General features: G+C 46.2%; 2 protein-coding genes across 3 annotated transcripts in view; one reads left to right on the forward strand and one right to left on the reverse strand.

The window, feature by feature from the left end:
* Positions 1-7,457, reverse strand: part of Ppp4r4 (protein phosphatase 4 regulatory subunit 4) — a 147,129-nt gene extending 139,672 nt beyond the window's left edge. The window contains exon 1 of the mRNA XM_074067226.1: positions 7,137-7,457. The gene's annotated coding sequence lies outside the window, so the exon portion shown is untranslated. The remainder of the gene's footprint in view (positions 1-7,136) is intronic.
* A 423-nt stretch (positions 7,458-7,880) lies between these two features.
* Positions 7,881-9,536, forward strand: Ifi27l2 (interferon alpha inducible protein 27 like 2). 2 transcript variants are annotated; one of them, XM_074067236.1, is made up of 4 exons: positions 7,881-8,061; positions 8,167-8,265; positions 8,708-8,869; positions 9,375-9,536. In XM_074067236.1, exons 1-4 carry the CDS (start codon positions 8,055-8,057, stop codon positions 9,515-9,517), a joined length of 411 nt encoding a protein of 136 aa, XP_073923337.1. In that variant the 5' UTR covers positions 7,881-8,054; the 3' UTR covers positions 9,518-9,536. The 2 variants fall into 2 exon arrangements, with proteins under 2 accessions (XP_073923337.1, XP_020037187.1); XM_020181598.2 differs by having other exon boundaries at positions 7,891-8,061; positions 8,167-8,196.
* Positions 9,537-24,617: the final 15,081 nt, after the last annotated feature.

The raw sequence follows: 24,617 nt of genomic DNA on the forward strand, positions 1-24,617 counted from the left end.
AAAAAAAAAAAAAAAAGCAAGGGGTGAGTCTTTTTCAAACTTCTTTCTAGGAGCTGAAAACCAAAGTACACATGAGTCAGCTCTGTGATGATCCTTCCTTTCTATGTTGACTTCCTCCCAAAGGTCCCATCTGCCTGTTTTCCACTGACACCCAGCAGCCTGGGAGACAAGGTTATTCTCACCCTTAATTGTGTTCAAAGCACCCTGAGAGTGACCTGTCTCTCCCATTGTCCCCAGCTCCATGTCACCTGGGATAGGCTGGCAGGGTCCCACCCACACCTGGGTCTCCACGTGTAATAGCAGACCTCAGCCCACCCAGGTTGCTCTGCTCCAGCCTGAGGCCTTGGGAGGGAAGAGGGGGGCAGGCAGGCTCACCTGAGCTCCAGGTGTGGGAGGCCCACAGTTGCAGGATGGCACATTGAGCCTCTGGTGAGACGGCATGTGCCTCTCCTACCAGAAAGCAGACTAAATAGGGCAGCCAGTGTCTTTCAGGAGCAGACCTGTGTCAGATGAGACTGGCCATCCATCACCCACAGGAAGCCGAGAGTTGCAGCCCTAGGCCTTCCAGGTGTTCCAATCACTTCCTCCAGGAAGACCTTACCTGAGGCCTCTGGCCACAGCCAGGCTGGCTCCCCTGCCTGACCCAGCTCTGCCTAGTCTGCTGCTCTGCAGGAGGTCCCTTGGGGTGGTACCCAAATACAGGGCTGCTCCATTGAGGGCTTAGAAAGGGCCCAAGAATCTGAAGATCAACCACTCATAGCCAAGCCTTCTGATAGAGGCACTACCTGGAAGGACAACCCAGCCAGTGAAGCCAGATGGGGGATACCTGACTTGAAGAAACTGTTCTGCTGGGGGCGGGGGTGCTTTGGTTCTAGAGCAGGCCAGGTCTAAAGTCATTTCCCCAGCAGGCAGAAGTGCTGATGTGGGAACAGCTGTGGGTAGGGAGCCAGGAACCTCCCCGGGAGGATTTTCTTCCATGTGAATGCTGCCTTCATGGGGACAGGTGGCGCCACTGTAGACAGGACCGTTCAGAGCTGCAGGGACAGAGACCTGGGGGGGAGGGGGGGAGAACTGGGGGAAGCAGCAGGGGGGGGGCGGGGATGTCCCTAGAGACTTTGGGCCAGAGGTGGTCACCACCAGAGGCCTTCCTGGAGGAGGTAACTGCCACAGTGGAGGCTGAGGGGAGAAAGGCAAATAGGGTGCCAGGGAGGGCTCAGAGAAGACAAGCCACAAACAGATCCTGGGAAGAAGGTCCAGCTTCTTGTTATGCAGGGGCCACCCTAACACACAACTAAGTAAGGGAGGAGAGAGGCTATCAGGAGAGCAGAGGGAGGGCTGAGGGGGGAAGAGAGGCAGCAAAGTCCACTGGAAACATTTAACCAGTTAACACGGCCAGGGCCTGGCCCAGGGCCACCTCTCATTCCAGGGGAAAGAGGGAGGAAGGGGGGGTGGGGAAAGAGGGAGGAAGCAGGGGGGTGGGGAAAGAGGGAGGAAGCAGGGGGGTGGGGAAAGAGGGAGGAAGCAGGGGGGTGGGGAAAGAGGGAGGAAGCAGGGGGGTGGGGAAAGAGGGAGGAAGCAGGGGGGTGGGGAAAGAGGGAGGAAGCAGGGGGGTGGGGAAAGAGGGAGGAAGGGGGGGTGGGGAAAGAGGGAGGAAGGGGGTGGGGAAAGAGGGAGGAAGCAGAGGGGGGGGTGGGGAAAGAGGGAGGAAGGGGGGGTGGGGAAAGAGGGAGGAAGCAGGGGGGCGGGGAAAGACCAAAGAGGAGGAGGAGGCGGCAGGATGGGAAACAGAAGGCCCTAAGATGTGGTCTGAACAAGGCCTGGAGGTTTTGAGCCTAAGTGTTCCTATCTGGGGGCAAGGCAGCTGTGAGTCCTCTGGATCAGACCTCACCGACCTGCTAGGGTCCATGCTCTTCGCCAGGCATTAGGGACCCAGACAAGACCTGACCCAACATAGGGGCAGGAGGGGAAGACGACACAGGGTCCATACCCTCCCTCCTGCCCTACAACCCACCTCGGTGACCCATGGCCTATGTCCAGGGGCCCTGGTCCACACACAACCCTTTTCTTTCATCTGTTCATGGTGATTAGACCACAGGACCCTGCGGTCACCATAGGCAATGTGTGAGAAAGTTTGAGGACCTCCAGAGGCCAGGCCTCCTATCTATCCCTGCTAGACCAACCCAGGCACAAGGAGAGGTGTAGCCTCTAGGTCTCTCCATGAGGAGAGTGTTTAGGGGGCTTCTGAGCCTCCAGGCCAGAAGATGGGCTGTGGGCATGCCCTGCTCCCCAGCTACAAAACCCAACAGGAGACTTGAGACCAAGAATCCAAGGTCAGGTGTTAGGATCCCTGAGGGCAAGGGCTGGTCCATGGCCTAATACTGAAGTAAGGTAGGGTGAGCCACACACCTGCCCTAAAGTCATCCCCTAGCCTCTCTCCCCCGAGCACGACTCACCAGGAAGGATCCAGAGCCTTGGAGGGGAGGCCTGGGAACTCCAGGAGGTAGAGGAAGGTACCAAGACAGGGCTGTGAAAGATGACAAGTGCTCAGTGTGTGAAACAGGAAGGGACTGGATGGGTCCCTGCAAGAAGTGGAGAGGATGGGTGTGGGGGTAGGGAGAGCCTTCATTAGGGTGCAGGGGTGGAGGGGGCCAAGAGGCCCTCTGGGCAGGGCCATGTGATACAGTACTGCAAGTTGAAATACTAGCCAGTAAACATCAGGCAGGTCCTTGTTCTTTATGTGCTTGTGTTTGTGGGAAGAGGGAACAGGATGGGGCCCTACAGGGAGGGAAAGGGAGAGGAGAGAGAAAGGGAGGAGCCTTCTATGGGGGTGGAATGGGATACACAAGGCTGCCAAACTCAAGTACCATCTGGTAACCTTTAGACAGATGGCTGCTAGAAGAAGCAGCCAACCTTTGGTGGGGGGTGGGAGAAGAGTTGGATAGGGCTGGAGGCCCAGGCTCCATGAGGTCTGGGTAGGTCAGGGTTCCCCGAGGCAGCTCTGGAGATGATGGTCCCTACTGTATAGTCGGCCCAGACCCTGTGAACCACAAGGCATCATGGGAAGTCAAAGCAGAAAGGAGGTGACCAGAATGCTGGGCATAAACAGGTGAGGTCAGGTCTGTACCCAGAAGGGGGTTTCTGGAGCCAATCCCAGGGACAAGGTTCCCCCTGTCTAGTCTTCCTGTCCCATCAGTTAGGGAAACTGAGGCTCAGAGAGGTTGATGTTTGTTCAAGGTCACAGCCATTCAGAACCCTTAGGCACCATAGAAAAGACTGGAAGAAAGGAGTGTAGGAAGACTCTTGCAGGCTTCAGTCAGCCCCTGGAAATCCTACAGATACTGCGGGGAGAGCCTCAGAGTGCTAAATGTCATGGGAACAACTAGACTGGACTATCCCCCAGGGGGATGAAGACCAGAAATAGCAGGTTGGATGGCCCTTCAGAGCCACTCTCTGGCCACCTGAGCCCAAGTCACAGCCAGGGTTACGATGGTTCTGACTAGTGCCTTCCCCAGGACTGATGGTGGCTTTCTACCCTGAAGGGAACCTGGCTAGGCTGGAGCCCGAGTCCAACTTGTATCTGGACACATGTTCTCACTTGCCTCAGAGTCCCCAAAGGGAGAGACCAAGGAACAGGACACATTCTGGCTAGTGAGTTGTTGACCCAGGTGGGATGATAGGAACACTACTTCTAGAGGAAAACAGATTGGGGCAGACAGAGGGTGAGAGTCAGTGAGGGCCCCTAAGCAAGTTGCCAGGAGGGATGAGAAGAACAAAGATGAGGAGGCAGCATTCAGAGGGAAGAACACAGGTAAGGATTGAGACCCAGAGATGAAGGTGGGCAAGAAACACCTGAGGGCTGGGGGGGGGGGGGCGGGGAGCTGCAGTGAGCAGGCAGGGTGCAACAGATCCACAGACACAGCCCTCTCAGAGCAAGCGATCCCCCCATTGAAGACATCCATGTCCAGGGACACACGTGGTCCTGGCTAGCAAAGCTGAACCCCAGCTAGTAAACCCTCTCCCACTGGATGCCCTATGCCAGGCTTTGGAAGAAAGAGCAGAGGGGCACAGCCAGCTGGGTGTGGAGTAGAGGAGGATAGGCCCACATTGTCCTCCAGGAAGGACATTGATCCAGCTGTCAGGAGAACAGCCCCAACTCCTGCCCATCACACTGGTGGGTGGGGTGAGCGCTGGAGATCACCAGCTGGGTTTGTAACCTGCAGCCTGGAGATGAGTCAGTGACTCAGGTGGGGCAGAGGTGGCTCTTTAGTTCCTGTGGTGATCCTGGTGCGGCCTGAGTGGAGAACTGCAGAAGACCTTAGAGGGTAAAAGAGCTGGGCAGAGAAGGGCCTCCCAGCACCAGATGGGGGGCTTACCCCAGCAGTGCACTGTGCCAGCGAGAGGGACTGGCATCAGGAAGTCAACAAAGCTCACCTGGAGAACATGTCAGAATATTCAGACCCTTAAGACGCAGAAGGTCCCAGGTATCCCCCACCCCCTCCCAACCACAAGCAACCACAGCCAGCACAGGAGTCTCAGGACTTAAAGAGCTGTCCCCTAAGCCCTGCTTAGCAACAGAGCTTATCTGCAGTGGGGCCAGCCCTCTGCCCATCTACCTGGGCATCAGCAGGCCCAGCACCTGGGCCAGATGCTTATCAGCCACATTCTGGACTCAAGACCCAGAAAAGGGAGAGAGCTTTGTGGCCACCTCTTTGGGCCACACAGGGATTTTGCCAAGGGCAAAGGGACAGACCCATTGGGGTGGGCAGAGGAAGGTCAGGACAGGCTGGGAGGAGGCATTGTCCAGCCTCTAGGCAAGGGAAGGTCTCCACCAACCAGGCTTTGGGTTTTCTGGGAGTCTCAGGACAGAGAAAGTCCAGGCCCACTTCACCTTTCGACAAAGCAGGCGTCAGGACTGGGGCGGGGTGAGGGTTGGGCCTCCATGCAGCTCAACAGACAGCCAGGCGCACCGACATGTGTTGAGTAAGCCCTACCATTCTCTGGAGATCATAGACTCTGACCATGGCCTTTTTATTTACTTCTCTGGCTAGAATTAGATCCAGGTGGAGGCAGGCTTACCTCCTGGCTGAGTGAGTCCAGCTGGGAGTGGTGAGAGAGCAAGAGGGCAAATAGCTGGGCAAGACACGTGGCTCCAGCGGCAGAACCTGTGGCAGGCCCTCCACAGGTGCCAGGGCAGGGACAGGTGTGGATAATTCTTGGACAGACTGGCATCCAGACAGTTCACTATGGCCACCCTCTGTCCTCCTGAGCCCAAGACTCCTTCAGAGACTCTAGGTGTCCCTCCTCTCAATGTGTCATGACAGACGCTTTTATACACTGATAGATTCAATTTGCTAATATTTTGTTCAGGATATTTGCATGCACACATGTATATTTGTAGAGGATATGGGTCTGTAGTTTTTCTGAAATACTTTGTCAGGTTTTGGTCTTCAGGGTGTTGTTTATCTTGTGAAATGAGATGGAAATACTAACCCCTCCATTTTCTGGAAGAGCTTATACAGATCGGTAGTGTTTCTTCCCTAAATGTCTGATAGGCTTCATCTGTAAAGATATAGGGGACTGGAATTTCCTTTGTGGAAATAATTTTAATTATGAGTTAAATTTACTTAACATATGGGGCCTTGGGATTTTCTATTCTTCTGTCAGTTTTTTTAACATAAACAGAAGTGGCAAGGCTCCAAGGGGGGTCTCCAAAAAGGAGGAGATCTCTACCTGGCCCTTGGGTTCCAAGTTCATGATGTTGTTGCAAAAAGAACTTTAGGATACATGAAAATAGAGACCAATAACGTTTTTCAGCAAAGAAAAGGAAGGTACACACCCAAGCATGGGTGCAGGCACACCTAAGAAGAGGCATGCTGAGGGCCTCATTGGGAGTATTATGGGGAAAATGTGGTTGTGGGGGTTGGCTTAAATTCACCTAAGGATGAATGTTTGCCCCTTGCTCTGGACTCTGACACATGAAATCGTTTTTGCTCTTACACTGTACTATCAGGCCCAGAGATGTCAAGTCTGCTCGGTTTACTAAATGTGGGTCATTGTGATAAAAAATGTCTTTTCCTTTAAACAAAGGGGTTTCTCCAAATGCACCTTTTAAGCCAGGTGTCCTTAAGATAATTTTTTCCTTCTTTGCAATCACTTCTGTGATCAAAGGAGTCATTTTATCAACTGTTTTTGCCCAGGATCAGTGTCTTCCTCTAAGATATTCTTGCTCGTTTCCCAGAATGAGGTCATCATTTTGAAGTGGGCAAAGTCAAAGGGAGAGCTGCTATTTTTACTCTATGTTGCTTCTCAGTGAGGGAGTGAGCAAAAAGCAAGTGGTGCTGTGTGCTTTTCACCAAGCTAGTCACTAGCACAAGGTTTATCTCTGAATTTCTGGCTCCTGTTTCACATGCCTCATTTTCTCTAATCTATGCTGACTCAAATTCTCAAGGAATTTTTCCACTTTATCTATATCGTCAAGTTTATGGAATAAAATTGCTTATAAGATTCACTTTTCAATGTTGTGACAACTTTTTATTCTTAAAGACAGTAATTTGTTTTCTCTCATTTTTACTTGATCAGAAATTGTGCTACTCAAGATGTTTTTTTCTATAGTTTTCCTGTAATTTCTATTTTACTTATTTCTGTTCTTTATTTCTTTTCTCCCTCTTACTTTGGATTTAATTTTCTCTTGTTAATTTGGAAACACATTGCATTTACCTGTACTTGATTTTAGCCAAAGTTCCAAGAAGTGGTACTGCATTTGTCTAATAAGCAAAAACCCATAAACACAGGTAAATTTTAAAAATATAATAAAATGCTTATTTGGTTTTGAACTTTAAATGTTTCCTAAACACTGAGAATCAATTAAAGTAGTTAACATATGATAAATTTCTATATATTAGTAAGGAAAATAAGTTCATCTCTGCTGCCTCTCTGATTTACAGAGAAGGAAACCAGAGCTCTGAGATGGAGCCAAACTGGAACTGAGGCTGTGGCTTGGGAACACCATTGGCCTTTGTCTCTATAACATCTAAGGCCCCTTCTGTACTCCAACCCAGGTTCTCCCTTCACCCCTTTGTTCTTGGATTGTGTGACTCCCTCCTGACTTCCAGTCAGTCCCTTAGCCCCAGACTCACCTTTGCAGTTCCTCCAGCCAGAATACCTGAAGGGACAATGCCAGTCCCTGGGTCCCCTAGGATCCAGGACAAGCTGGAATCAGGCAGCAGCCAGGTGGAAGGAGCCCTAGCCAGAGAGACTCCATTAGACCCCTTCCATGCTTCCTTTGTGTCCCCATATTTAGCGACTGTTAGGTCGATGTGGATGGGAGCCAAATAACAAAGCAAGCAGGCTTTATTAAGAGCGCGCTCTCTGGCAAGTTCACCGTCCCCAAAGAACAAGGCCGGGGAAGTCACACCTGAGAAATGGCAGCCCAGTTTTTTATGATCTGGGTGAAGTCAAGAGTTTAGGGTATTGCAGAACGCTGGGATAGGTTGAGGCCTAGTGAAGGAGGGGCTCAGGGTAATATGGACCTATAGGATAGGTTGAAACCTATTGCCCGACTGCAGAGTTGCCGTGGTAACCAGAGAGGGAAGAGGAAGAGGGAGGGTGGACTGGAAAGTCCCTGGTCACCATGTGGTGGCTGCCCACGCGACAAACGGCGACCTTGGGTGGCAGTGATGAGAGAAGAACCCAATACCCAATGACAAATGAGCTAATACTTCTAAAGCAGTTCGTTTAATAAACACATTGTTCTCTCCCATTAGCCCAGAGAGGCAGAGGGAGGGAGGGAGAGGGAGGGAGAAAGAGGGGGAAGCAAGGGGAGGGAGAGGGAGAGGGAGGAGATTGAGGGGAGGGGAGAAGGAAAAGGGGAGAGAAAGAAAGGCTTGGAAGGAAGGAGGCGTGGAGACAGGCAGAGGGAGAGAGCGCTTTAATGTACTTTGGCACTTTGCCAGGAGTGGGCAGGCCGTGTCCCCACTGGCTCACAGAGAAGAAAAGCAAAGAGGAAGTAAGCCATAGAGCTTTCTCATTCTCTGAGTTGCGAGAAGGACCTCATCATGTGGAGTGAGTCTCCCCTTCCCCCTGGGGCTGGCAGACTGGAAGGAAGGCATGGCGTCCCCACCCCCACCCAAGCAGGGCTCCCTCCATCAACCCACTTTCTCTCCCTAGGACAAGCTGCGTTTGCTGCAGTCGGAGGAGGTTTGTTTCCTGGAGCAGGGAATGCTGCCAGGCTGTGCAGCTGGGCTGGCCTTGTTTACGACCCAGACTGTAATCATCCACTACCTGAGCCACCTGGGTGAAACTGGGTGAAGCATGAGGGCAAGAGAGGGACTCACCAGGGGAAGGCTCACCGGGTCCCCTCCTTTCCTTCCATATAATGGAACAGCTCCTTGGGGAGGGAAAAGAGGGAGGACTGCTAAGCAGTGGTTAAGGTCACCCCCATGATTAGACACATACCTCAGGCCCAGTGAAGGATAGCAACTTCCCCAGAGTCACACAGCAGGACAGAGGCAGCACCAGGCCTGGGCCTGATTCTCAGAGGACCTCTTGGACCCCACCTGGCTCTACACTCACTCCTTCTTTACCTTGGGATCCCTGTCCAAGCTGCTGTCTCCCAAATGCTCTGAGCAGATAGCCCCAGAAACTGTGAAGGAATTCCTGAGGGGTCCTGTCCCCTGAGCCCAACCCAACCCAGCTTCTCTTCTCAAAGCTGTGGCAGTGGGGGCTGTGCCTGTGGCGCTGGGTGCCGTGGGCTTCACTGGGGCAGGAATCGCTGCCTCCTCCATAGCGGCCAAGATGATGTCGGCAGCGGCTATTGCCAATGGTGGTGGAGTTGCAGCGGGCAGCCTGGTGGCCACTCTTCAGTCAGTGGGTGAGTGTTGGGGTGGGAGGACCAGAGCCAGGCATGGGCCAAGTCCCAGGGAGGCTTCTAGTGTCTTTCTGCAGTTCCTTGATCCTCGGTGTCCCTGGTCCTTTGTCTCCCCTTCTCTGTCCCTTTGTCCCTTTCTGGCTCATTCTGAGTGAGGTCTAGGGTGGAGTGGAGAAGTGTGGGATCACTGGGTAGGGAGAAGAGAGAAGGAGACCTCGCCCTGCCTAGGCTCTGGGTTCAGCCTTAGCGAACTCTGATATCTGGGTGACTCAGGCAGGTCCCTTCCTTTCTCTGGATCTCAGTGGCCTCCTGTATAAAGTAGGTCTGACTGCGGCTGGCTCTCCTCCATCTCAGTTTGTACAAATCCATCCTGTGTTCTCCCTCTCAGCCACCTCCAGCATCCTCTGTCCAAAGCAGAACCCTGGGGGCTTCAGAAGGGGATGTCAGGGATTTCTGGGCCTCTGGTCACTGCAGGTTACCCACTGTGCTCACTCTCTCTCCTCCCCAGGGGCAGCTGGTCTTTCCACATCATCCAACATCCTCCTGGGTTCCATTGGTTCAGCCTTTGGGGCCTGGTTGGGATATTCTTCTTCCTCAGATGGAACCAACGCTGAAAATGACCAGTCCTCTTCAGGGGAAAACCAGGAATAAAGACCACATGCTGACATGCCTCCTGTCTTTGCTTCTTGAGGCTCTGTTTGGAGAGATGTGAGCTGGGGGTTTTGAGTCCTCCAGGGTCTCCCAGCTAGCCTTGCCCTGGAGGGCAGAGGGAGCTGCAGGTTGATCAGGCACACAGTCAGTTGGCAGAAGGCCTTAGGTGGTCCCAACCATAGAAGGGGTGGGCTGTGTGGTCAGGGGCTGTTTGTGACCTTCTATGAGTCTCAGCTTGCCACTGATTGAGTGCTGGATTGGCAGAAGTTCCTGTTGGGAGACAGAGGTGAGGGGTGGCCGGGACACATAGTGAGTCACTGATCCAGAGTTCTCAGTCCTTCCCTATTCCTGACACCAAACACCTAGGATGTGTAAGACGTAAGACATCATTCCTTCTTTGCCTGACCTCATAGTCCTGTTAGGAGGCAGACAAGCAAACAAACCACTGGGAAAATGCTTTGTGGCCAATGTTACAGTTGGCTCTGGGCACCTCAGGGAAAGAGACTAAATCAAGAATGGTCACAACACTGTCTGGAAAATTGAATTTACTCATGACATTCTGGAACCCTGACAATGTAGTCATCTGATGTCTACTGTCCTGGTCCATGTGATAGATACTACAGTGGGTGGGAGGAGTCCCTACTGCTCTCCAGGATTCTCTGATCAGGAGGAACTGGCACTTAGCATAGCAGTGTGACTGACATAGAACACCATGGTTAGTTCAGCAGTGGGCTCCAGCCAAAAACAGGGAGCACAGAGTGGCAGGGATCTATTCTCATGGAGGGGAGGGGAGAGACTTCCTACAGGAGAGGCAAATGGGCAGGGCATGGAAAGGCATCCAGAAGTCTTAAGAGGACAGAGGTAAGGGAAAGGTGTCTTGGGAAGAAGCAGGTCAGAGTGAAACGTGGAGGAAAATAATGTAATTAGATGATTCCTGATGCAACATGCACTGCGTCTGAACCTTCAACACATAAATATTTTCATTTCTGCTACCATTCAGATACAAAAAATCCTGACATTTGGCAGTTCTGCTGTTCAAAACATGGTTTACATCTATTGCTTTGATGAAATGCATATTTTATTATTGTATATATGAGATACACTTGTGTATCAGGAAATAAGTCTACCAGTGGTCACTATCACTTTCTCCTACACTTAAGAAATCTAAGGCTTTGATTTTTGTCAGCACTTATTATCCTACCACACCAAATACTCTAAATTTTGCTTCAATAGAGGCTAAATTAATAAATAAAGGACTTCTGTGTGATTTTGATTCTAATTCTTGCTGGCTCCTTTATATGCTAAATGTATTTATGTTCCCTGAGTATAGAAATCCAAAGTGCAATGTATAGGAGAACACTTTATCAAACTACTGTCCTCCAAACTGAATTTGGTAGTAGTGCTAGCATTTTCAGACTTGTGTTCCTGATTGCATCAAGCTGTTATCTGTAAGCAAAGGTAATTAGACATGCCCAGACACTATAACTCCAAGCAGTGCCACTGAAATAAGTTAAAAGATCAGGCATTGGTCACCTAGAGTGTACATCTGCAAAAAAGTACATTCTCCTTTATTTAAAAGACAGAATAAAATCGGGATTTATATATAAAAATAACCTATTGACAAGATGTATATATAGATATACATTATGTATCTTTGAGAAGATCATAAGGAGGGCTCAAGCACAAGGGAGGGGTGAGGATAGGTAAGACACCTAAAAAACTAGCTAGCATTTGTTGCCCTTAACGCAGAGAAACTAAAGCAGATACCTTAAAAGCAATAGAGGCCAATAGGAAAATGGGACCAGGAACTAGAGAAAAGGTTAGATCAAAAAGAATTAACCTAGAAGGTAACACACATGCACAGGAAATTAATGTGAGTCAACTCCCTGTATAGCTATCCTTATCTCAACCAGCAAAAACCCTTGTTCCTTCCTATTATGGCTTATACTCTCTCTACAACAAAATTAGAGATAAGGGCAAAATAGTTTCTGCTGGGTATTGAGGGGGGGAGAAGGAGGGGGCAGAGTGGGTGGTAAGGGAGGGGGTGGGGGCAGGGGGGAGAAATGACCCAAGCCTTGTATGCACATATGAATAATAAAATAATAAAAAAAAAAGAAAAGGAGATAACACGCTCAACAAAGGTGAATGGGATGGTTTTACCTAAATGGGTCAAAAATCGGACGAATAAAGTCAACCATACATTAAAAAAAAAAATAAGGAGGGCTCAATTGCTAAACTGTTTTTCAAAATTCTAACCATGACTGTTCTAAGACTTTTATATCCACCATTGTGATTCTTCTCTAAAGTTTTTTTTAATTTGTGTCTCTTCTTTTTTTTTAAATTGTTTTATTATTCATTTGTGCATACAACGCTTGGGTCATTTCTCCCCCCTGACTCACCTGCTCCCTTACCACCCACTCCTCCCCCTCCCTCTCCCCCCCACCCCCTCAATACCCGGCAGAAACTATTTTGCCCTTATCTGTAATTTTGTTGAAGAGAGAGTATAAGCAATAACAGGAAGGAACAAGGGTTTTTGCTGGTTGAGATAAGGATAGCTATAGAGGGCTTTAACTCACCACATTGATTTCCTGTGCGTGTGTGTTACCTTCTAGGTTAATTCTTTAGAATTAACCTCTTGATCTAAACTTTTCTCTAGTTCCTGGTCCACTTCTCCGATTGGCCTCAGTTGCTTTTAAGGTATCTGCTTTAGTTTCTCTGCATTAAGGGCAACAAATGCTAGCTAATTTTTTAGGTGTCTTACCTATCCTCACCCCTCCCTTGTGTGCTCTCGCTTTTATCATGTGCTCAAAGTCCAATCCCCTTGTTGTGTTTGCCCTTGATCTAATGTCCACATATGAGGGAGAACATACAATTTTTGGTCTTTTGGGCCAAGCTAACCTCACTCAGAATGATGTTCTCCAATTCCATCCATTTACCAGCAAATGATAAAATTTCGTTCTTCTTCATGGTTGCATAAAATTCCATTGTGTATAGATACCACATTTTCTTGATCCATTCATCAGTAGTGGGGCATCTTGGCTGTTTCCATCACTTGGCTATTGTGAATAGTGCCGCAATAAACATGGGTGTGCAGGTGCCTCTGGAGTAACCTGTGTCACAGTCTTTTGGGTATATCCCCAAGAGTGGTATTGCTGGATCAAATGGTAGATCAATGTCTAGCTTTTTAAGTAGCTTCCAAATTTTTTTCCAGAGTGGTTATACTAGTTTACATTCCCACCAACAGTGTAAGAGGGTTCCTTTTTCCCTGAATCCTCACCAACACCTGTTGTTGGTAGTGTTGCTGATGATGGCTATTCTAACAGGGGTGAGGTGGAATCTTAGCGTGGTTTTAATTTGCATTTCCTTTATTGCTAGAGATGGTGAGCATTTTTTCATGTGTTTTTTGGCCATTTGAATTTCTTCTTTTGAGCAAGTTCTGTTTAGTTCACTTGCCCATTTCTTTATTGGTTCATTAGTTTTGGGAGAATTTAGTTTTTTAAGTTCCCTATATATTCTGGTTATCAGTCCTTTATCTGATGTGTAGCTGGCAAATATTTTCCCCCACTCTTTGGGTGTTCTCTTCAGTTTAGAGACCATTTCTTTCGATAAACAGTAACTTTTTAGTTTTATGAAGTCCCATTTATCTGTGCTATCTCTTAGTTGCTGTGCTGCTGGGGTTTCGTTGAGAAAGTTCTTACCTATACCTACTAACTCCAGAGTATTTCCTACTCTTTCCTGTATCAACTTTAGAGTTTGTGGTCTGATATTAAGATCCTTGATCCATTTTGAGTTAATCTTGGTATAGGGTGATACACATGGATCTAGTTTCAGTTTTTTGCAGACTGCTAACCAGTTTTCCCAGCAGTTTTTGTTGAAGAGGCTGCTATTTCTCCATCGTATATTTTTAGCTCCTTTGTCAAAGACAAGTTGGTTATAGTTGTGTGGCATCATATCTGGGTCCTCTATTCTGTTCCACTGGTCTTCATGTCTGTTATTGTGCCAGTACCATGCTGTTTTTATTGTTACTGCTATGTAATATAGTTTGGTCATGGTGAATAATCTTTTTGATGTGTTGTTGAATTCAGTTTGCCATTATTTTGTTGAGGATTTTTGCATCAATGTTCATTAAGGAGATTGGCCTATAGTTCTCCTTTTTGGAGGTGTCTTTGCCTGGTTTTGGGATAAGTGTAATACTGGCTTCATAAAATGTGTTAGCCAGTTTTCCTTCCCTTTCTATTTCGTGGAACAGTTTAATGAGGGTTGGTATCAGTTCTTCTTTAAAGGTCTGATAGAATTCAGCAGAGAATCCATCAGGTCCTTGATTTTCATTTTGGGGAGACTCTTGATTGCTGCTTCAATTTCATTTTGTGTTACAGATCTATTCAGGTGATTAATTTCCTCTTGATTCCGTTTTGGATGATCATATGTATCTAGAAATCTGTCCATTTCTTTAAGATTTTCAAATTTATTTGAATATAGGTTCTCAAAGTAGTCTCTGATGATTTCCTGGACTTCCATGGTGTTTGTTGTTATCTACCCTTTTGCATTCCTGATTCTACTAATTTGGGTTTTTTCTCTCCTCATTTTAGTCAGGTTTGCCAGGGGTCTACCGATCTTGTTTATTTTTTCAAAGAACCAACTTTTTGTTTCATTAATTCTTTGTATGGTTTTTTTGGTTTCTATTTTGTTGATTTCAGCTCTTATTTTTATTATTTCTCTCCTATTTGTTTTGGGATTTGCTTGTTCTTGTTTTTCTAGGAGTTTGAGATATATCATTAGGTCATTGATTTGGGATCTTTCAGTATTTTTTTTTTTTTTTTTTTTTATTTATTTATTTTGTTCTACTGCTTGAGCCAAGCCTCCAGCTCTTTTCACTCTAGTTATTTTGGAAACAGGTTCTCCCTTGCTGTCAAGGCTGGCCTGTGCTGTGATCGTCCTATTTTATCCTTCCCACTGTGGCTGAGATGACAGGCACACACTACCATACTGGTTTTTTGTTTTTGTTTTGTTTTTCTGTTGAAATGAGGTCTTGCGAACTTTTTTTGCTTGGCCTGGCCTAGAAGCACAATCCTTGCAATCGCAGCCTCCCTTGTAGCTTGGGATGCCGGGCATGCACCACTACATCAAGTCTTACAAGTGTTTTGGTACTTGAACCACCATCCTCCAGATCTCAGCCTCCCAGGTAGCGAGGATTGCAGGCGCAAACCACAGTGCCTGGCTCTCTTCCTGTTTTCTTTCCTTATGCATGTTTTCTTAAATCATTACTGTATTTTATTAAAGATTACTCTACCAAGTTCCTCAGTATTTTTAATATATGCACTCATGGCTATAAACTTTCCTCTCAGGACTGCCTTTGCTGTGTCCCATAGGTTCTGGCAGGTTGTGTTTTCATTTTCATTGACTTCCAGGAACTTTTTAATTTCCTCTTTTATTTCATCAATGACCCATTGTTCATTAAGTAATGAGTTATTTAGTTTCCAGCTCTTTGCATGTTTTTTGCCTTTACTTTTGTTGTTGAGTTCTAGTTTTACTGCATTGTGACCAGATATTATGCACAGTATAATTTCTATTTTCTTATATTTGCTGAGGCTTGCTTTGTGCCCTAGGATATGATCTATTTTGGAGAAGGCTCCATGGGCTGCTGAGAAGAATTATATTGTGTAGAAGTTGTATGGAATGTTCTGTAGACATCAAGTAGGTCCATTTGATCTATTGTATATTTTAGATCTTGGATTTCTTTATTGATTTTTTGTTTGGATGACCTATCTATTGATGATAATGGGGTGTTAAAGTTTCCCACAACCACTGTGTTGGAGTTAATATATTCTTTTAGGTCTTTCAGGGTATGTTTGATGAAATTGGGTGTGTTGACATTGGGTGCATACAGGTTGACAATTATTATTTCCTTTTGGTCTATTTCCCCTTTTATTAGTATGGAATGTCCTTCTTTGTCTTGTTTGATCAATGTAGGTTTGAAGTCTACTTTGTCAGAGATAAGTATTGCTACTCCTGCCTGTTTTCAAGGGCCATTGGCTTGGTAAATCTTCTTCCAGCCTTTCATCCTAAGCCTATGTTTATTTCTGTCAGTGAGATGGGGCTCCATTAAGCAATAAATTTTGGATCTTCCTTTTTAATCCATTTCGTCAAGCAGTGCCTTTTGATGGGTGAATTAAGTCCGTTAACATTAAGTGTTAGTACTGATAGGTATGTGGTGATTCCTGTCTTTAGTTGTCTTAGTTGTTTGAGGGTTTGATTGTGTGTACCTAAATCGAGGTTACTCTCTACTTTCTTGCTTTTTCTTTTCCTGTAGTTTGGTGCTGCCTGTCTTTTCATGGTTAAGTTGGGTTTCACTTTCTGTGTGCAGAATCCCTTGAAGAATCTTTTGTAGTGGTGGCTTTGTGGTCACATATTGTTTTAGTTTCTGCTTATCATGGAAGACTTTTATTGCTCCATCTATTTTGAATGATAGTTTTGCTGGGTAGAGTATCCTGGGGTTGAAGTTATTTTCATTCAGTGCCTGGAAGATCTCACCCCACACTCTTCTTGCTTTTAATGTTTCTGTTGAGAAGTCTGCTGTGATTTTGATGGGTTTACCTTTGTATGTTACTTGTTTTTTCTCTCTTACAGCCTTCAATATTCTTTCCCTAGTTTCTGAACTTGTTGTTTTAATGATGATATGTCGTGGGGTAGTTCTATTTTGGTCTGGACTGTTTGGTGTCCTGGAGGCCTCTTGCATCTGTATGGGAATATCTTCTTCTAGATTTGGGAAATTTTCTGGTATTATTTTGTTGAATATATTATGCATTCCCTTTGCTTGCACCTCTTCTCCTTCTTTGATGCCCATGATTCTCAAGTTTGGTCTTTTGATGGAGTTGGTGATTTCTTGCATTTTCTCTTCACAGGTCTTGAGTTGTTTCATTAATAGTTCTTTGGTTTTTCCTTTAATTACCATTTCATCTTCAAGTTCTGAGATTCTGTCTTCTGTTTGTTCTATTCTGCTGGATTGGCCTTCCGTTTTGTTTTGCAGTTCTGTTTCGTTCTTTTTTCTGAGGTTTTTCATATCCTGGGTCGTTTCCTCTTTAATGTTGTCTATTTTTGTCCTGAGTTCATTTATCTCTTTATTAATTGTGTTCTCTGTTTCACTTTGGTGTTTATACAGTGCTTCTATGGTTTCCTTTATTTCTTCTTTTGCTTTTTCAAATTCTCTATTTTTATTGTCTTGGAATTTTTTGAGTGTCTCCTGTACATTTTGGTTGACCATATCCAGTATCATCTCTATAAAATTCTCATTGAGTACCTGTAGTATGTCTTCTTTTAAATTATTCTTGTGGGTTTCATTGGGTCCTTTGGCATAGTTTATCTTCATTTTGTTGGAGTCTGGATCTGAGTATCTGTTTTCTTCATTCCCCTCTGGTTCCTGTACTAATTTTTTGCTGTGGGGAAACTGGTTTCCCTGTTTTTTCTGTCTTCCCATCATTGCCCTTGGTGTTATTACTGTCCCTGTACTGTGTGCAATTAAGTATTTTCTAGCATGTAATAATAACAATGGTGATATTTAGAATGAAGGGGTAAAGGAGATGGAAAGAAAAGAAGTTAAAGAAAAAGGGAAAAACAAATAAATAGGCAAGTAGGAAAAAACAAAGCAAAGAATCATACAAAAAAGTTTCAAAGATATAAATGGAGCATTAGTGTACTAATTGACAGTAAGCTGAACAGGCATTAGAGAGACAGAGAGAAGATTGAAAATAAAAACTAAAAAGAATAAAGATTAGAATAAAAATTAAAAATAATAAATGAAAGAAAAAATATATAAATAAAATAAAATAAAACAATATGAAAAATAGAAAAAAAAACCCTTCAAGTTTAAATGCAATGAAGTTTCTTTTTTAATAATTTTTGTGTCTGTCTCAGCCTCCAATCCTGGAGATGGTGCCTCAGATATTGTTCTGTAGTCGTCTCATCAAAGGGGACACATAAAGTAGAACAAAACTGCACAAAAAAAAAAAAACCCACAAAGTGTCCCAAGTTCAAATGCAATACAGTTTCAGTAAGTTTTTCAGCATGCAGGTGTAGTTCGGTTGTTTTCTCATCAAAGGTAGGGAGAGAGAAAATAAAGAGTCTGCAGACAGTTCTGAGAGTGGTATCTGTGGCTGTGGCTTGCCTGCCCGCTGCTGTCAGCCTGCTGTAGCTGGAGGCTTTATTTATGCAGATCTCTGGGGTGAGCTTAGCACTCACCTGGCCCGCAGGCTTTGTTTACTCAGAGTTCTCCTGTGCCCGATGCCACTGCTACAAGCTTTCCCCTTTCCAAGCACACTGGGGGAGGTGACACTGCACCCACTTTCTCTGGCCTGCGTGTTTGTTTACAACTCACATGGGAAGTGGGTCTTCCCCCTCTCCTGTGGAGTTTTCCTCCCTCCATCACTCTCACAAGCTTTCCCACTCCTGGTTGCTGGGCGCGCGCCCCCGCTCCTGCCGGAGCCTCTCTGGCCAGGCCCAGCTTGTTAATTTACAGTTCCGGAAAGGAGTCCCCTCCCCTGCCTTCAGCGCTCAGTGTGCCCCACCCTCTTTGCCACGTGTCTTTATTGTTCTTATTGCTTAGTACTCAGTTTCTCTTTTTTTCCCCGGGTGGAGGTCGGCTGTCCAGTGGGCTATGGTGTTCTGGCCCAGGGTTGTCTGTGGGAGTACTGCGGTACCACTTAGCTCACCTTGTCTGCGTCTTCCCAAGCCATCTAGTCACAGGCAACTGGTGGCCCGGAGGCCCTCCTTGTTTCTCCGTTTAACGTGAGGTGGAGATTTTCTGTGCCAGCTGGAGGGGTCAAAGTTTTGCCTCTTCTCAGTGGTTTTGCCTGCAAGGTGTGTCTCCAGCGTCTCTCCAAGATTTCACTGTAGGAGGCTCGCTTTCTGCTTCCTCCCTCTAGCCGCCATCTTGGAATCTCCTTCTCTAAAGTATTAGTAATCAACTTAAAATAATTCTAATACATGCTTATTTTTCAAACAAATTAGTTTTTTTAAATATTTGCTCTTTTTTTAATGTGTGTGTTTTCCCTGTAAAACTTTGTAACTGTTGTCTGTTAACATTCTGCAGAAGTACAACTTCTAACAAATGAACTTGAGATGGTAGGATATCACCTACAGAACAGATAGAATTTAAATTTAGGAATGGACTCTAGGTAAACCCAACCTAAAATCCATTCATTATAAAGCTCTTAGTTGCTTAAATTAAGCCAAAAAGGTCTTATTGTCACTGACTCTCAACTGTCTGTCACTTCCCCTCCAACATGGAATCGGATCAGGCCAACAAGCCCAGATCTCATCCTGGCAATAAATGATAATTAAAACAAAACCAGAGAAAATTGTTCAGACAAGAAGCCGTTTAGAATCCAAACAGAATCATACCAGGCATAGTGGCACATCGTAATCCCAGAACTCAGGAGGTTAAAGCAGGATTGTGAATTTGGGGCCAGCCTGGGCTACATAGTGAGACCCTGTCTCCAAAAACAAGGCAAAATTGAGTCATTAGTGCCAACCCTTCCAAAAATAACTAAAGCTTAGTTACTTTTGAGAGATTCTGAGAAATTGTTCTTATGCTTGGCTATCTGACAAAGCCTTCCCAGGCCTCTCTGATAAAAGGTCACTCTTTACCTAAGGTCTTCTGTTTAAGCAGACTATTTCTCCTGACTGCAAACACATTTTGGGTTCTCTGTGCTCATGGAGTTAGTTGAAATGTATTTAATTTGATGTAACTCTGACTTCTGCTTGTATTCTGCTTTATAACAATGTATCTACTTTTAATCTAAAACCACTGGCTCTTTTCACCCACTCACTTCAGCCAATACAACGTGTTCCCTTCTCCGTACTAATTACCACCCATCCAGAAAACCTACAAAGCCAGATCGAGTGACACCCGAATTCTCTCAGGATTGAAAAATGTGCAAAATAAGGGAGGGAATTATAACAGGTTCTTAGAAACCACTTTTGTTAAAAGCATTGACTTTTCATTTGGGCCTCCATTTTGCATCTCTCTCTCCTTTCCCTCCTAGCCATTGTTTTCTGAGGTCACCTTGGATTCCAGGAAGGATAGAACTGATGGATAAACATCTTGTGACAGGAGTCAAAGCTACCCACCAGGCAACAGTAACTTGCTTTTCATGGCAAGGCTCTGCCTGACCAATCCTAAAACAATAAACAATTGAGCCATACCTTTGACCATACTTTGACCTGAACTGCTTAATTATATTTACCTTTCCTCCTGCCCCAATTCTTCCTCTATGTAAATCTAACACTCACTTCTGTACCCCAAGGTTGGCTCAAAATGCTTATTTTGCCTTTTCCCATGGTGTGTCTGTGCACTTCAGCACTACTCATCTCTTATTTGGTATATTGGAGTGAGTGCCTGGACCTGACAGGTTGGACCCCCTGGAGTCAGATCTCTGGCCTTAGAACTCCAGTTACAACTTGATTTCAGATTTGTGAGACCCTGAGCACAGAACTCACTCAAGCACACTTGAACTTCTGACATCCAGAACTGTCAGACAGTAAACACATTCTGTTTTGAATAAACTACGTGTGACAGTTGCTGAAGCCAAGATGAAATCAGATATTAGAGGAACCAGACTAAAGAAGAAGAAAGAGGTTGTGAAGGGAGACAAGTCATGCTTGTCTGTCTGTGATGAGCTCTTTGTCAAGGACTTCCGAAAGTCCCACGAAAAATCCCTTCTTGTGTTATACACATCTTGGCATACCTTGCACATATGCACAGATTTGTGTAACCAAGTTTATCTTAACAGTTTTAAGATTGCAGCATTTCAGATAAGGTGCTCTGGACAGAACACTTGCAGTGGCACCTCTAACCAATGAGGTGATGCCAACTCCTACTGGGGTTTCCAAGACCAGTGAACTGGGCCTTCAAGCAGCCTATGAAAATGCCTCCCTTCCCAAGGGAGGAAAATTTCCCAAGGGAAAGTCTTACCTCAACCTCTTTGAATATGTCCAGTTTGCCATGGTACACGTATTTCCATTGCAATGTTCTACCATTCCCAAATAAATATTAGTGTTCTTTTGAGACTCTCTCTCTGATTGTTCTTCATGTTGGCATCAGTTTGTGGCAATTGGTTGTAGAAGAGCACAGTCTGGAGACCTGTCTTCCTTTACTGGGCGGCTGCTTATTCCTTTAGGAGCTGGTTGAATCTACTGTGGCAACTCCAGGATTCCTGAGACTGCTGGTCCCAACTGGTCTCCAGGTCCACAGGTTCTGCTCCTACGGGATGCCAGAAGTCCCCACCTGTCCTCGGGTGCCACCAATGTCAGGAGAACCCTGCTGTGGCATATAGTGGCTCAGTATGCTAATGAATAAAGCCCAGGGACACAAAGGAAAAGTCTCTGGGGGATTAGGGAGGCTCCTGGTAGAGGCTGGTAATCTCATTAGAGTGCCAGAGGCTGCCGGTAATCACCCAGTGCCTGCTCTTCCCTGAGCTCATGGGAAGGGAGCCCTACCTTTTGGCTGGGCAGATGATCTCCACAGAAGGGCTGCATTCCCAGTCTGTCTTGCAGTTTGATGGACTCAGGGGACTGAGATGTGGTCAGTTAGAGGGAGGCAGAAATAACGTTCTGGGGGTGTAGTTCAAGGGAATGGGGGCCCACTTTTACCCTTTTTCCTCTCCCCCAGGCTGCATTGCAGGTAGGCAGTGAGCATCTCACAGCCTTGACAAGAGAGTAACAACTTGAGAAAAGACCAACAGCAGGACTGAGGAGCCTGGTCTCTCTGAACAGGCCCACCACCCCACAGGACTTTAGAAGACCAAATAGCAGAGAAATCAACATCTCTTGTTTAAGCCAAGAGGGTCCCTTTTCTGCAAACACACATGCATCCTAATGAGCACACCAGGGTTCTTCTGACAGCAAGCAATAGAAGAGTTAACCAACAAAGAGGGTTGTTGTGACCTGTTTTCTCTTAAAACACCACTAAAATAACAGTCAAGGATTCAGGAAAGGCCTAACCCATAGGGACAAAGAGAAGGAAGGAGATGACAATAGCAAAATTTTAGAAATGAGATAAACAAGGGTTCTATTTAGCCCCAAGAAAACTGAATCTTAAGTTGTCAGTAAAGAAGGAAGAAAGAGGCAACTTTTCCCTGTAGGTCCCTCTTCTTCCCGCAGGCTCAGCCACTGCAGTGACCCATGTCTCTGGAGGTTGGCATGAAGGAAGACTGATAGCTGGAGGGCTGCTGGGAAGCCTGTTTAAGAAGCTGGCCCACCCAGGGTATCCCCCTCCAGCAGACCACTGGGGATTTACCTTTGGAGAAGGTGGTCTCTGGGCCAGGGGGATCAGGTACAACTGAAACTGAGCTTCGGAATGAAAATGAGCCTCCAAACTAGGCATTGAGACCATTGCTATTTCTTATCCACAGTCTCCTCAGGTGCTGGTGGCCAGGATATGGCACCCAGAATAGGCAGAGTTATGGATTGAATATGAATGTCCCCATAGGGTCATGTGTTAAATACTTGGTCCTTAGCTGGTGGTCCTATTTTGGGAGGTGCTGGAAATCTTAGAAGGTAAGGTCTAACTGGAGGAAGTAGGTCACTGGGTGTATACCTTTGAAGGTTATAGTTGATCACCAGTCATTTTCATTCTTTGTCCACCGTGAGGTGAGCAGCCTCCTCATTCAGTCTCTCCCACATCCATGATGTTCAGCCCCACCTCTGCCCAAAGCAACAGAGCCAGCTGACCAGGGAATGAAAACATGAGCAATAACAAATCCTTACTCCTTTAAGTTGTTTTGTCTGGTGCCTTGTCACCTGACAAAGTCTCACTAACCCAGGTAGAATTGTGTATTATTATACTTTCATGTTGCCTCAACATCCATTTTGAATATCAAGTATACTTTCTCATATCAGAAGTGGGGCCTAGACACTCAGCTCAGTTTCTAGTTTTTTACTTCCTTTAAGTTCCTCAAGGTGGTCCGTCCAGATATCTGCCTTATAGGACTTCCTCCTGGTGACCACCTCCCTATGGAGCAGCTGGGGACAACCTACTTGGTTCATACCACCAGCCCTCATTCCTCAAGTGTATGCCAGAATTGCCACAGTGACCACCTCTCTATCACAGTGTCTGGGACTGTGCCTGCTTGCTCTAAAGCTACCAGTCACAAGTCTCCAGGGGAAACCCATTTGGGCAATGCCCTGAACCACAGTAAGGCACCAGCCCATAGGACTCTTACTCTTGCTGTCTTGTTGTCAATTACTTATTGAGTACATTTGTCCCGTGTGGCTCCCCTGTCCCAATGGCCCTGTGAGAATCGCCACCCTCTCCACTGTGGGGTCTGTGAGTAACAAACTGTGTGTGTTATTTCTTGGGTTTGGTTATTTCATGGGCTGCTTCTTCTGTCTCACCTGACCCATGCCCCAAACCTAACTCTCCTCCCTGGTCAGAAAGAGTTGACCTGGGAGGAATAGCTGGACACAGGCCAAGCAAGAGCCACAGGAGGGGCTGCCAGCATAAACAAGTCTCCTGTGAGAGGGACACTTGGTCATGGGTCAGATCCTTTGGCATTGGTCTATCTGCCAAAATAAAGCAGTATCGTGTGAAAGGCACAGTGACGCCCACAGCTACATCCCTGGAGCTCTGTCAGATGGGATGTCTTGAGAAACCTCACAACCCATTAGATGAGAATTCAGCATGGCTTCTAACATATGCCATGGGTCACACAGAGCAACTCTGGGACAATGCAATGGGAAGAGTGTGAACCCTGGGAGGTGGGGATCTCTAGGGGCCATGTTCAGACCACTCTGTCATACAATAAAGTAATGTATCTGTCTTGCACTTGTGGCACTTGTACCATTATACTTCCTATACAATGGTGACCTATTTGACGTTCATTACCCAACACATTGTTCCAAGTAGGTGCTCAAGAAATCCCTAGTGACTAAGTGAACAGAAGATCTCCTGCTTACATTAAAGGCAGGTGAGGATTAGGGACAGTGTACTGAAAGTGCCTGGCTCATCAGGAGTACCCCACCATTGCTGTCCCCACTTCACACAGATGAAGAAGCTGAAGTTGGATATACCCACAGTTCTAAGCTGAGGGTAGCAGAGTATAGACTCAAGCCCAGGCAGATTCACTTTGCTCTTAAGCCCCTGCTGTTTCCACTGTATAATCCTAGTTTCCAGACAAAAACTCTCTCTCTCTCTCTCTCTCTCTCTCTCTCTCTCTCTCTCATGATCAGGAGCTGTGAGCTCTCACCATTTCCTGCATGTCTTCCCAGCACTCTGTTGTAGTGTGCTGATAAATGTTTAACCAGCAGCTGTCTGATGAGGGGAAAGAGGAAGTCCTGATTTGTGGCTTTTGCCAATTGCAGTGGTGTAAATATTCCCACCACGGCCACTTTCAAGCTACCAACTTGATGCCTTTGAACACAGAGTTCAATCTGCCATGGTAAACATGCATGAGCCATCTCCAGCACACCACCCCCTACCTGGAAAGTAAGTGAAACTTCCAGAAAGAATGTAGAATGGCCCATGCCACTTGAAACTCCTAAAATGTTTCTGCCCTTCTGAATACTCCTGTTGCCACCTGTCTGTGATGTATACACAGAATTCAGAGCCTGCTGTCAGTCTGGCTCTGAATTTGGCTCCCCCTGAGCCTAATCCATCCCATAGCCCTGACCCAGAGTTTGTGTATGTGGGACATAGAGGTACAGACCTGTTCCTCCACCCCTCTCATAGCAAGTTCTAGACTAGACCTCAGCCACCCCCCTCAAGTAATGCCATTGCCTCAGGCTCAGTGGATGTGGCTGGGGTCTTACCTAAAACACCAGCACCAAACCTCTATTGGTGGGAGATTGAAGGGCATTGATTATTAGATATCCTCATATGAGGGCAACCAAGGACCCACATGCTCCAGAAGAACGTACAAAGCAAATGCTTTACATGTTGGCTTTGACTCTTCTTCTCCACCTCCTCCTCTTTCTCTTCTTCTTCTTTCTTCTTCTCCTTCCCTCCCCATCCATCTCCTTTGCCTTCTTCTTCTTCCTCCTCCTTCTTTTCACTCAGACAAGATACTTTATTTTCTGTCTTCCTTTTAAAAATCATTGTGGTTGTGGT

This window comes from Castor canadensis, chromosome 3, assembly GCF_047511655.1.
Source record: "Castor canadensis chromosome 3, mCasCan1.hap1v2, whole genome shotgun sequence".
Taxonomy (NCBI): domain Eukaryota; kingdom Metazoa; phylum Chordata; class Mammalia; order Rodentia; family Castoridae; genus Castor; species Castor canadensis.

Bases quoted from the DNA above. Each gene is read 5' to 3' on its own strand.
- Ifi27l2 (XM_074067236.1), top strand. The intron at 8,266-8,707 runs GTAATCATCCAC...CTCTTCTCAAAG, and splicing joins CCTTGTTTACGACCCAGACT to CTGTGGCAGTGGGGGCTGTG. The intron at 8,870-9,374 runs GTGAGTGTTGGG...TCTCCTCCCCAG, and splicing joins GGCCACTCTTCAGTCAGTGG to GGGCAGCTGGTCTTTCCACA.